A 13,831-nucleotide genomic window follows, 5' to 3' on the forward strand; every position below is an offset into this window, starting at 1 on the left:
CCCAGTGTCGTGTCCCGCTGCTGTCCCTTACTGATGATGTCCCTTAAATTTCCCAGGTTTCAAAGGAAGCAGCTCCTCTCCCTCCCTCCCTGCCAGCCAGGGAGAAGGGAGGCTCCAACTGTGTTGCTTGGCTGTGTTGCTCACCCAATAAGGAGTCTAAGAATGACTGGGGGGTGGAGCTTGCTTGCCTTGTGCCAATCAAATCAGCCGCGTTGCCTGGGGACTCGCCTTTGCTCAGCGCTTCCCAGTGGAGAGGTAACAGTGGTTTTCCTTGCTGCATCCCCTTTGCTGGGTTGCTGCGCTGTGGGAACCACCGCTTGAGGCTTCGTTTGCCTGCTGGCTGGGCTTTCTGCCTTTGGCTCTGAGGGGCTCAGAAGTTGAACATACCTGTGCTTGGAAAATCCCTTATTTTGGCTGCTGATCCCTTATTTTCAAGGCTGCTGGTCCCTTATTTTTAAATCTGTAATTTGACAACTATGGTCATGGGGGTGTGGAGAGTGTATGTATGAACTTAACAGTGCTAGTTTGTTTTTGGGCTGCTGCTTTGTTGATATTGCCTTGTAGATTATAAACACTGTATTGATTTGTTAATCATATAACGTGAATTTTGCTTTAATTGTGATGTTTAGCTTTTTTTTTAGTTGAAATAAAAAAAAAAATTAAAAATTGTCCAGTAGCACCTTATAGACTATCTCAGGCCTATTTAATTGCTCATCTTCTAACATTGTGTATGCCATCAAATGCCAACAGTGCCCTTCAGCTCTCTATACAGTGGTACCTCTGGTTACATACGCTTCAGGTTACAGACTCCACTAACCCAGAAATAGTACTTCGGGTTAAGAACTTTGCTTCAGGATGAGAACAGAAATTGTGCTCTAGCGGCGCAGCAGCAGCAGGAGACCCCATTAGCTAAAGTGGTGCTTCAGGTTAAGAACAGTTTCAGGTTAAGAACAGACTTCCGGAATGAATTAAGTACTTAACCCGAGGTACCACTGTATTGGACAAACTGGACAAACCCTACGCCAAAGGATAAATGGACATAAATCTGACATCAGGAATCACAAGACAGAGAAATACGAAAGCTTATACCAGAACAAACTTAGTTGGTCTATAAGGTGCTACTGCACAATTTTTTATTTTTTATTTATTTATTTCGGCTGCGTCAGATCAATGCAGCTACCTGAATTTATTTTTTAGTTATTGCTTTGTTAACACAGTTTAACAGAGTGTCATTGTTTCACGGACGATTTGTTAATTATTCTAAATGTTTTGTGCTGTGTCTGTGATGTTCTATTACGTTCCATCATGCTATCATTATTTATCGTTTGTAAGCCTCTTTGGGATCCCTTTAAATGAACACAATCACAGAAACATAATGAATCAAAACCAATCCTGCATTTGCTACAAAGCGAAAAAGAAAGAAAGGGGGTACCAACCTGCAAAAGCATCCACTAAATAAAGAGGATCCTTGACTCTTCTCAGACCACATATCAAGAGGAAGAGGCGCAGACTGCTGCTGTCCTGGAGAATCCCTGTAATAATAATCATAATAATAATAATCAAGAATGTCAAGAAACCTTAAACATGCCTGGAAATGTGAAATACAGAAATCAGGAAAGTTATGGTTCCACCCTTCCTCTTAGCTTTCCCACCATCCTTGGACTTGGATAGTGAGCTCCCAATGACATCCTAATCCTGTCGAATCAGACATGGGGCCTTGAAGTCACCACAGCCAGTTCCTCAAGGACACAGGGCCAACTGATGCATAGACAAAGCCTTGGGTAGCCCCAGTGCTTGGATGAGACAAGTCTCAGCCAGTAGGGCCCACTGGGACTGCCCAGGCTTCTGACATGCTTAGAGAGACTTGTCTGGACTTTGATGACCTGCTCCCAGAGCTGACTTGACCTGCTTTGCTACCTCAACTCCTCTGCTGAAGAAGAGTTTGGATTTGATATCCTGCTTTATCACTACCCGAAGGAGTCTCAAAGTGGCTAACATTCTCCTTTCCCTTCCTCCCCCAAACACTCTGTGAGGTGAGTGAGGCTGAGAGACTTCAGAGAAGTGTGACTAGCCCAAGGTCACCCAGCAGCTGCATGTGGAGGAGCGGAGACGCGAACCCGGTTCACCAGATTATGAGTCTACTGCTCTTAACCACTACACCACACTGGCTCTGCTGAGCCCTAAAGATCTGGCAGAACAGGACAAAGATGGCACCACAGGTTGGGCCATCAACCTTTGTAGGGCTAGCAGGCACATGTGGAATTTTGCAGATGTGCTGTGGGTGCCAGTCACAAAATGGCTGCCAAAGGGGTCTTTGTGGTATTGCACCAAACGGCTGCCACATCTAAAAGAGTAGGGAGGAGCATAAAGTGGTGTAGATTTTCTCCCTAATTAATGAATGGAGCGGGGAGGAGGGAGGCAATTAAATCAGCCACTGCCATGCTCACTTACGAAAAAAAGCTATTTCCACCTCTCTTCTGCTCAGAATGGTAAGGAGAGCAAGTGTATGATCCACGGCTTCCACTGGTGAGCCAATGCAAGCAGAAACTGAGCAGCATAGATTTCTGAGGACTTATTTATGGAGACCTTTCATGGGCCTTCCATGGAGAGCACTGGTGCCCATGTGTGAAAGGTTGGCAACCCCTACTATATGTGCTTTATGGGTGTGTGTCCAGAGATAACAAGAGAGCTTCCACATCCTGAAAATCAGAACAGCTCTGAAAATTAAAAACACCCCTCTCCGAATCCTTCACCACTGGCTGCCAATCAGCTCCCTCAACACTACACCTGACATTTCAGTTGTTAACATGAGAGGGAAATCTACTGAAGATAGCAATCTATGCTCTTGGTCGTGCTTCAAATGCATTCTTTTTTAAAAAATTAATAATAGTAATAATCTGCCAAGGGAAGTTTTTCAAAGTGCCACTCGAGTCAATGTCAGTCCAGTTGAAATTCAAAAAATAAAATAACACACACACCCCATCATGTTTAAAGACGAAAGAGAAGGGACAGAACATAAAGGGGATGGCAAAGTCTGAGATGAGGCAGCTTGAGAAGGCAACAGTTGAGATAGGAGCGGGGTTGGAATGAGCTTCAGAGTGTCATGGTCTGGTTCACGGGCGATCAAAGTCCCGGCTGGGGACATCGGGACCGGGGGCAAGATGGCGGGGTGAGAGAAGGAACGGGGGTCCAGAAGCCAGAAGCCAGGAGTCAGGAAGCCAAGAGTCCAAGGGTCAGAGAGCCGGGAGTGAAGAAGCCAAGGGTCCAAGGGTCAGGAAGCAATGAGTTACAAAGTCAAGGGTCCGAGGATCAAGAAGCAAGGAGTCAAGGAACCAAATGCAGCAAGGCAGTGAAGGGGTTCTGTGGCAAAGAGCCGAAGGAAAAACGCTGACCTTATATCCCTTCCCGGCTCTTGCCACCAGATGCTGCGAGTTACCAATCGGCCTCACCTGTGCAGCCGTGCCTTGCCTCTTCAGAACAAACTTAGGAAGGCCCCAGTCCTGCAGGGTCCTATTGGTCACAGGGCTTGGCTGCTGTACGCACACCTGACACAGAGTTAGGGAATGTAAGAAGAGCCCTGCTGGATCCGGCCAATGGCCCGTCTAGTCCAGCATCCCGTTCTCACAGTGGCCAACCAGAGGACCATGTGAAGCCCACAAGCAGGACCTGAACACAGCAGAATACTTCCCACCTGTGATTTCCAGCAACTGGCATTCAGAGGCCTACTATCTCTGAGGTACCGCCTAGCCCTTGCGGCTAGTAGCCATATAAAGCCAGTTTCTTTATAAGGCTGAGCCAGACCATTGGTCCATCAAGCCCGGCGCTGTCCGTGCTGATAGACAGCAGCTCTCCTGGGTAGGGGACATTCCAAGCCCTGTGCAGGGGACTGAACCTGGGACCTTCTGCATGCAAAGCAGATGATCTACCCCTGAGCTATGGGCTTTCCTCTGCTGTTCATTACAGGGGTGCAACTGCCAGGTCATCTCTGGTTGCATGTGGGGGTAATGGGTGGGGCACACTGCACGGCACTGTTCAGTGCTTTTTTCCCCCTAAAAAAAGATTGAGGTTGAATCCTGACAAGACAGAAGTACTGTTTTGGCGGGACAGGAGGTGGGCTGGTGTGGAGGACTCTCTGGTCCTGAATGGGGTAACTGTGCCCCTGAAGGACCAGGTACGCAGCCTGGGAGTCATTTTGGACTCGCAGCTGTCCATGGAGGCGCAGGTCAATTCTGTGTCCAGGGCAGCTGTCTACCAGCTCCATCTGGCATGTAGGCTGAGACCCTACCTGCCCATGGACTGTCTTGTCAGAGTGGTGCATGCTCTAGTTATCTTTCGCTTGGATTACTGCAACACACTCTACGTGGGGCTACCTTTGAAGGTGACCTGGAAACTACAACTAATCCAGAATGCGGCAGCCAGACTGGTGACTGGGAGCAGCTGCCGAGACCACATAACACTGGTCCTGAAAGACCTACATTGGCTCCCAGTACATTTCCAGGCACAATTCAAAGTGTTGGTGCTGACCTTTAAAGCCCTAAACGGCCTCGGCCCAGTATACCTGAAGGAGTGTCTCCACCCCCATCATTCTGCCCGGACACTGAGGTCCAGCGCCGAGGGCCTTCTGGCGGTTCCCTCACTGCGAGAAGCCAAGTTACAGGAAACCAGGCAGAGGGCCTTCTCGGTAGTGGCACCTGCCCTGTGGAACGCCCTCCCACCAGGTGTCAAAGAGAACAACTACCAGACTTTTAGAAGACATCTGAAGGCAGCCCTGTTTAGGGAAGCTTTTAATGTTTGATGCATTACTGTATTTTAATATTTTGTTGGAAGCCACCCAAAGTGGCTGCGGAAGCCCAGCCAGATGGGTGGGGTATAAATAATATATTACATTATTATTATTAAAAAATGTTTAGGGGCACTCTCATGTTCCTACTCATGTTGAAATACTGCCCCTCAATGAGGCCAAACTTAAATTCACAAAACGTTTAGGGGTATGCGTACCGCCAGGGGAAAAAGCACTGGCGCTGTTCCACTGTCTCCCCCATACTTTCTGCTGGCCTTGGCAGGAATGCTACAGATCATTCCACAGGTGAGGAACCTGTGGCATTCCAGATGTTGCTGTGCTCTGATTCCCATCAGATGCCTGCCTGCATGGCTAATGGTCAGGGATGATGGGAGTTGTAGTACAGAAGCATCTGGAGGTTTCCTCCTCCATAGATAAACGGGGAAAGCTCTCTCCCATCGCATCATTTTCTCCCTGTGTTGTCCTAAAAAAAAAAAAAAAGACAACCCAGCAAATAACCCTCTGCCAGTAAGTTTCCTGCCTCTTAATTTCCTAAAACCTTTGTGATCTTTTTCAAAACAGCCATGAAACACAGGAATATCAACCACCCCGAGCTACTGAAGTAGTTCCCGAAAGCTCGTTTCCCTAAATGTCACCAGGGATTGGTAGCACGTTCCAGCAATATCGCTTTTGAAAATTAAAAATCAAGCCAGGGATTTTAAAATGCTTTCATCTTCACAACATTTCCATTTGGCTTCCATCTGAATAGGCCGGCTCCATCATATAAGCTCCAGACAACCGAAAAGGTGATTTTAAAGGAGGTAATTTGATTCACATCTTAATTTTCTTGTTTGAGGGTATATATCCACACACACATACACACAATCTCCGAGTCCAAACACAATTACAAAATGTTTGACTAAACAGCAAAAAAAGAAATAAAAAGGTAATCAAAATATTTCTAAAGCTCAAAACTGCATTTATTTTATAAGAAAGGAGAACAGCTATTCTTAATGGCAGTTCAATATTTTAAAAATACCAACACAGTCTCCAAATTGGTTTATTTATTTCTTTTCTTTTGCTATCCTCCCTTTACACAATTTTGCTCACAGCAGATAAATTCCTTAATTTTTAATAACCATTCTTTCAATACTGACACTTCCCCTCAGTATTTTAGCACAGACCACACTAGCATCTATTAACATAAGAAAACTCCCTTCTCTTTCTTTTAACCAGCAACCATTTTAAAGTTTTTTCTTCTTCTTGCAGTTCAAGGAGGTAACCCACCTCCCGCCCCCTCATGAGATAGCAAAGAACTGGTGGTTTTTTTTACCCCAGAATAGCCACCACAGGTGTTAAGGCCTCTGAACAGAAGCATCAAGAAGCAAAGAGCCGCTGCAATAGGGAGGTAGACAGGCATCCTCACCCCCCAGAAGCACTGTGGCTTATCGCAATATACTTTCAAAACATGTTGGTCACATTCACAGAAACTTAGCCTTAGGAAAAAAGAGAGACTTTTAGGAAGACTGGATTCTGCTCTTAGTTTATATTCCTGTGCAGCTGGTGGATCGCGGCATGGGTGTAGCTCAGTTTCTACAAAACCAGAATAGGTGGAGTTTCAAATGAACATCTGGAACAGATCTAATCCCCTGAGCTGCAGCTGCAGCTGCATTAATGGTTTCTACCTGAAAAGCTGGGACGCGGGTGGCGCTGTGGGTTAAACCACAGAGCCTAGGGCTTGCCGATCAGAAGGTCAGTGGTTCAAATCTCTGTGACGGGGTGAGCTCCCGTTGCTCAGTGCCAGCGCCTGCCAACCTAGCAGTTTGAAAGCACATCAAAGTGCAAGTAGATAAATAGGTACTGCTCCGGCGGGAAGGTAAACGGCGTTTCCGTGCGCTGCTCTGGTTCGCCAGAAGCGGCTTAGTCATGCTGGCCACATGACCCAGAAGCTGTACGCCGGCTCCCTCGGTCAGTAAAGCGAGATGAGCGCTGCAACCCCAGAGTCGTCTGCGACTGGACCTAATGGTCAGGGGTCCCTTTACCTTTACCTGAAAAGCTAACTTCCAAGTTAAGCTCCCTTGCAACCCTGACATTCACTGATCATTCTCCTCTGTCCTCCCTGGCAGCACGGCTGCAATGAAAGCAAGCGCTCTGCTTGTGATCACAAAGTCCGCCACGACACTTGAGGCTCATCTCGCACCTTCCTCCGTTTGGGCCCTGCTGTGTGTCGCGATCCAAATTTGCAGGTGCGAAATTGCTCAAGAAAGGAAGGGTCAGCCCATGCCTATCACCAAAGCACCCTGCTTGAAATTTTAATTATACATATGTTATAGGCATTCGGCTTGGATGGAGACTCCGCTGGGCTCCATGCACATTGAATTCATCTGGACTGTCAACAGCATTAACCCCTGCACATCTGTAGGCTTCTCGCCATTTAAGATTCTGGGGTATTTTCAAGCTCCACTATACAGGTGTATGCAGTGCCGGATTTACGTATAAGCCAAATAAGCTATAGCTTAGGGCCCCACTCTCTTGGGGCCCCCCAAAAATGTAAATAATTTTTTTTCAACAATTACTTAGATAAAATACATATATTGTTACGTGCAAATGGCTTTAGATACCTATTAGGTCCCTAAATGGGACGTGGGTGGCGCTGTGGGTTAAACCACAGAGCCTAGGACTTGCCGATCAGAAGGTCGGCGGTTCGAATCCCCGCGACGGGGTGAGCTCCCAGCTCCTGCCAACCTAGCAGTTCGAAAGCATGCCCAAAAGTGCAAGTAGATAAATAGGTACCGCTCTGGTGGGAAGGTAAATGGTGTTTCCGTGCACTGCTCTGGTTAGCCAGAAGCGGCTTAGTCATGCTGGCCACATGACCCAGAAGCTGTACGCCGGCTCCCTCGGCCAGTAAAGCGAGATGAGCGTCGCAACCCCAGAGTCGGTAAAGGGGTCCCTTTACCATAAATTACCATATAGCATATATTCAACACAAAAAAACAGTGACAATTTGCTGTTGACAAAGGACAGCTGAACATATAAAGGGCCCCATTACCTTCAGTAGCTTAGGGCCTCATCAAACCTAAATCTGACCCTGGGTGTCTGCACAAACGACCCACAAATAATCACATATAAGCATGGCACTATAAATGGCAGGAGAGAGCTGGAGATCACCCATGGCTCGTGAAGAGACCTTCCCTGGAGCCCAAAGTGGATGTCTTCTTTTCTTAACTTTGCTGTCTCTCTGTTTCTTGATTTTTCTTTCTCCTTGTTTTGGTTTTTTGTTATTCTTTGTCTTTAGACAGGTTTGGCTTTTATTGTAGAAAACTTTCAACTTTTATGTTGAAAACATTCAATTAAAATTAACTAGAAAAAGGTGGGTTTTAAAAATGCAACAAAACAAATAAATTATTCTGTTCCTAGCAAGTGCTTCCCCTTGAAGCCCCCCCCTCAAGCTATTTTGAAAGCCACCTGGGCTAATCTTAACAAAGCTGGTCTGAAAAGGCTCACATAACTTTCCTCTGTGTACACATATGTGTGTGTGTGTGGAAAAGGACAACCAAAATGCTAAAGGGGCTGGAATAACTCCCCCTACGAGGAAAGGTTACAGCATTTGGGGCTTTTTAGTTTTTTGGGGGGAGGGGAACTAAGGGGGGCATTAATAGTACGAAACACATTTATGGAGCCCTTCAAGGCATAAAACCATCAAAGTGGTATACAGAGCAAAAAAAGAAAGCACAGAATAATGCTCTAAGACAGGTATAGGCAACCTCTGGCCCTCCAGATGTTTGGGACTACAATTCCCATCATCCTTAGCTAACAGGACCAATGGTCAGGGATGATGGGAATTCTAGTCCCAAACATCTGGAGGGCCAGAGGTTGCCTATGCCTGCTCTAAGAACAAGAAAATTAATACAACAAGCTCTAAAAGTTTTTTTAAACCACACATACATATAGACTTTAAAAACAAAGAAAGCATTTCATCAAATATAAAACTGATCTTCCACAAATAAGTGGGTTACATCCCAGGGAAAGTTTTCTTAAACAAAGAATCAAAATGTACTCAGTAGGTGCCTGCCAGATTTTGATTAATCACTGATTCCAGAGAGCTGGATCTGCAACACTAAAAGCCCAGTTTCTACTACAGTGGTACCTTGTGTTAAGAACTTAATTCGTTCTGGAGGTCTGTTCTTAACCTGAAACTGTTCTTAACCTGAGGTACCACTTTAGCTAATGGGGCCTCCCACTGCCGCTGTGCCGCCGCCACGCAATTTCTGTTCTCATCCTGAATCAAAGTTCTTAACCTGAGGTACTATTTCTGGGTTAGCGGAGTCTGTAACCTGAAGCGCCTGTAACCCGAGGTACCACTGTAGAGGCTAAGCGTACCTCTGAGGGTAATGGTACAATCCGCCCAAAGGCGTGCCCATCACTGTGGTCTAAACCACTGAGCCTCTTGGACTTGCCGATCGGAAGGTCGGCGGTTCGAATCCCTGCGATGGGGTGAGCTTCCGTTGCTTGGTCCCAGCTCTTGCCAACCTAGCAGTTTGAAAGCACGCCAGTGCAAGTAGATAAATAGGTACCGCTCAGGCGGGAAGGTAAACGGCGTTTCCATGCCCTCTAGCTTTCATCACGGTGTTCTATTGCGCCAGAAATGGTTTAGTCCTGCTGGCCACATGACCCGGAAAGCTGTCTGCAGACAAACGCCGGTTCCCTTGGCCTGAAAGCGAAATGAGCGCCACAACTCGCCTTTGACTGGACTGAACAGTCCAAGGGTCCTTTACCTTTTGCCTTGCTTGCCACACTAAAGCTGTACCCACCTTACTCTTTCAAAGCAAAGACTTTGGGTCATGTCACCCATTGGCTTCATGGCTCACACTGCTTAGCCATGCTTATCACCTGATGGCATATCACACACTGTGCTTTTTAACCCTTGTGTTGCCTATACACAGTACAGATTAAATATTTTGGCAGAAATTGGGATCACAGTTCAAGTTCTTCATCCAGCGAGAGCCACGACAGAGAGTCCTAAAGGGTAGATACGTGAGTTGTGGAGGGGTACATTTGACCCCCTGGCCCAAAAGTTCACCACACCTCCATTGCAGGAAGTGGGGAGGAACTTGAGGCGGACATACCATTTCCAGAGGCAGCCCTGAATCTCTGATCACGTATCCCCGCTGTAGAATTTGCTTTGCTTTCTTAGTCTGAATTAAGACATGCAGTATTTGTACAGCTTACTCTGTTCCCGCTGAAAAAGCAGACTTTTACTTTTCCTGGATGTAATCCTCCTCCAAGCTTTGCAAACACAATCAAAATAGTATATCAAGAATAATTCCTATAGGACTGCCGAAATAACACTTTCTACTCTTTTTTTTTTTTAAACGGAAAGTATGGAGCAGAACAGAAGCGCCCCTTTTAAAAAGGGCTTTGGAGCAGCACTCTCTTAATGCCATCCCTGCATGCATGCCAAGTAATTTTTTTTAAAAAAGAAAAAGTCTGTTTGAGAAATCACAGATAAAACTCTTACAAAACACTTCTTACAGATCGTTAATCTGACTGCAGGCCCTACAGGCTTCCATGCAACTTAGCGATATCAAAGAGAAACTCGCTGCAAGTAAATGGAACTGCTGGGGAGAGATTTATCTTATCTTAAGATAAATCCCATATATATATGGGTTTTCTTCTTCTCTCTCTCCCTGTCGGCTCAAAGAAAAGAAAATACAAGATGTTTTGTCCCATTTGAGGTTTTACACAGCGGCTTGCCTTACCATACACCCGATAAGAGAACATACAAGGTTTCTTAAAAACCAAGAGACGTACCCAGCTGCCTAAACAATCGACCCAGGAAGCGGCTGCTGGAGAAAACCGTGGTTTGAGAGCCCTAGCTTCTCTCTGTGTACAGGCAATGACCCAGAATAAGGCAGAACAGTGTGAATGTGTGTGTGCAGGACAGGGTGTGCTTATATGTGCTCCGCTGATGTACGCAGGAGGAAGGAATGAAGCCCCCGTGCGAAATGGTTGCCGCCTGTAGTGGAAGGTTCATGCATTAGTGACAAATACCAGATGGCAGGGGAGATCAACCCATCACCTTCAACAGGGTTTTCTGAAGTTCATTGGGCACCTGGGCACAAGGCTGGAACCAGGTATCTTGGTGCATGAAGAAAAAGAATAGAAAGTTGGTGGATTCTGCCTGAGAACCTGCAGAGCTGCTGACACTTACAGCAGCAATTCTGCGATGGATTGACCAGTCAGTAGGCCTTGGGATAAAGTTAGCTTCCAGCAGAAGTTCCAGTGGAAGCTCTGAAGGTGATCAGGAATGCTGGCCATGCAGGGTTCTTTATCAGTCGGAGAGTCCACACTTGTACAGATTTAGAGGCACTTAAGAACATTGGGACGCGGGTGGCGCTGTGCTCTAAACCACTGAGCCTCTTGGGATTGCCAATCAGAAGGTTGGCAGTTCGAATCCCTGCGACGGGGTGAGCTCCCAGCTCCTGCCAACCTAGCAGTTCAAAAGCATGCCAAAAAGTGCAAGTAGATAAATAGGTACCGCTCCAGTGGGAAGGTAAACGGCGTTCCGTGCGCTGCTCTGGTTTCACCAGAAGTGGCTTAGTCATGCTGCCACATGACCCGGAAAAACTGTTTGAGGACAAACGCCAGCTCCCTCGGCCTGTAAAGCGAGATGAGCACTGCAACCCCAGAGTCATCTGCGACTGGACTTAACTGTCAGGGGTCCTTTACCTTTATGGACATCAGAATAGGCTGCTGGATCAGGCCAATGGTCCATCTAGTGCAGCAACCTGTTCTCCCCTCCTGCAATTTCCAGCAACTGGCATTTGGGAACTTACCTCCAGCTGTGGAGGTAGAGCAGAGCCATCGTGGCCATTGATAGCCCTCTCCTTCTCCATGACTTTGTCTAATCCTCTACTGAAGCCACCCAGGCTGGTGGCCATCACTGCCTCATGGGGGAGTGAGATCCAGAGTTGTCCATGAGCTACATGAATAAGTCATTTCTTTTCTCTGTCCTGAACCTTCCAACATTCAGCTTCATTGATGTCTACAAGTTCTAGTCTTATGAGTGAGGGAGGAAAACATCTTCTCTGTCCACTTTCTCCATGCCATTCATAATTAAATAAAGACTGTTGGTGGCAAACTCCATGGCTCCTCCTTGCACTTCTTAAAGAACTGCATAGGTAAACTGCACTTGGATCAAACAGCCCTTCAGAGAGGTATCTGCTATGTCACGGGTCTTCAACACAGGTTAAGACCAACCAGGGGGTTGCAAGGCCATCCCAGGTAGGTTGCTGCCACATTGGACTCTGTGAATCGCCATTTCAGGATTAACAATGTACCTTGTTAGTATAATTAAGTATAAAGTGAGCATGTAAAAGTGTATCCCATGGTGCACATTGGGAGTCAGAGGTGGGTCTCGAGTCTGGACCAGTAGAAGACCTCTGTCCTATGTAAAGTAAGACACATGCCACAGCAGTTTTGGGGAGTTATTGTAGGTTTGGATAGGGAACCTGTGTTCCTCAACACAACAACCATAATCCCTGACCAGTGGCCGTGCTACCTGGGTCTTCTGGGAGTTAGAGTCCAGCAACATACCCATCTTCTTGCTCAAGATATAAAACTCTCCCGTTTCAGTTCATTCTTTTCAACAGCGTTCCAAAACCATGTTGATTTTCTAAAGGAAGCTATCCCAGGTCTGATGCATCCTAGGCCTTCCTTGTCTGGGTTTTCTCTTCTTCAGAAGCTGCACAACTCTTGAACCTGATGTCAGGGGTTACATCACCTCTCTGTTCCTGTGTTCTGTTCCCTTTGAACCACCCTGAGCCTTTCATGCCTCCTTAAAGAAACAGGCCCTTTCATCTCCCTTCTAACATTTCAAAGTGTTCACTGAACATCTACAAAAGTGAGAGGAGGGCACCTTGCTGAGAATTCTACCTTGGACCATGTCGGTTGTTTTATGTTCTGGTGTTTTCAAGCTCCAAAAGACTCCCTACCCCCCACCCCCGGCAGTACCAAAATAAGCTTTTTGATCAATTTCTCATAAGATTTCCCTCTACTTCTAAAACTTAGGTCCTTCCATTACATGGTGGGGAAAAGTCATACTTGTGGCAGATTGCTGTGACCATTTTAGGTGCTGCAAACTGGGACTTCTTGAGAGGTTTGACACACTTATGAAGGAAAGAACGTAAGAAAAGCTGGCTGAATCAGGCCAGTGCCCCATCTAGTCCAGCATCCTCATCTTAACATTGGGCTGGGCTGCAACTTAAGAAGACTGAAAACACATCAGAGCACACACATTTCCCCAGCAATTAAGATCTTTAAAGCTTAAAGGCCCAAAGAGTCTTCAACAGGTTGTTGTTGTTCTTTAAGGAGAATGAACTTGAAGACAAACAAAGGATCGTTCCAGGTTCTACGCCCAAATGAACTTAATTCATGGCAATAACAGGAGCTGCTTTTGGGTGACATTCAGAGATTGCTGAACTAATTCAGTGAACTTCATTTAAACTGACCTAATTCATTCCAGCACCGACTACATTGCCGCCATGCAGAAGTCTAAGGTATCTATAAAGGTAAAGGTAAAGGTATCCCTGCACGTACGGGCCAGTCGTGACCGACTCTGGGGTTGTGCGCCCATCTCACTTAAGAGGCCGGGGGCCAGCGCTGTCCGGAGACACTTCCGGGTCACGTGGCCAGCGTGACGAAGCTGCTCTGGCGAGCCTGCACCAGCGCAGCACATGGAAACGCCGTTTACCTTCCCGCTATAAAGCGGTACCTATTTATCTACTTGCACTTAAGAGTGCTTTCGAACTGCTAGGTGGGCAGGAGCTGGGACCGAACGACGGGAGCTCACCCCGCCGCGGGGATTCGAACCGCTGACCATACAATCGGCAAGTCCTAGGTGCTGAGGTTTTACCCACAGCGCCACCCACGTCCCTAAGGTATCTATACCTGCATACAAACCCCTGCCTCTCTCCATCCCTCACCCAGGTGAGTAAGAGGCACCACTGCAGTGGAGCCATGGCCTGAGATGAGTCTCCAGGACTTGAAAGA

The 13,831-nt window shown here is 46.8% G+C and overlaps 1 protein-coding gene across 3 annotated transcripts in view; it reads right to left on the reverse strand.

Annotated features, from left to right (window-relative positions):
• GLT1D1 (glycosyltransferase 1 domain containing 1) overlaps nucleotides 1-13,831 on the reverse strand; it is a 60,650-nt gene that overhangs the window by 28,249 nt on the left and 18,570 nt on the right. For all 3 annotated transcript variants that reach the window (XM_080985222.1, XM_080985224.1, XM_080985223.1), the window contains one exon: nucleotides 1,437-1,532. In XM_080985222.1, the coding sequence (XP_080841348.1) occupies nucleotides 1,437-1,532 (96 nt within the window). The remainder of the gene's footprint in view (nucleotides 1-1,436; nucleotides 1,533-13,831) is intronic.

Source organism: Podarcis pityusensis (genome assembly GCF_964106645.2).
Source record: "Podarcis pityusensis genome assembly, chromosome: 16".
Lineage (NCBI taxonomy): Eukaryota > Metazoa > Chordata > Lepidosauria > Squamata > Lacertidae > Podarcis > Podarcis pityusensis.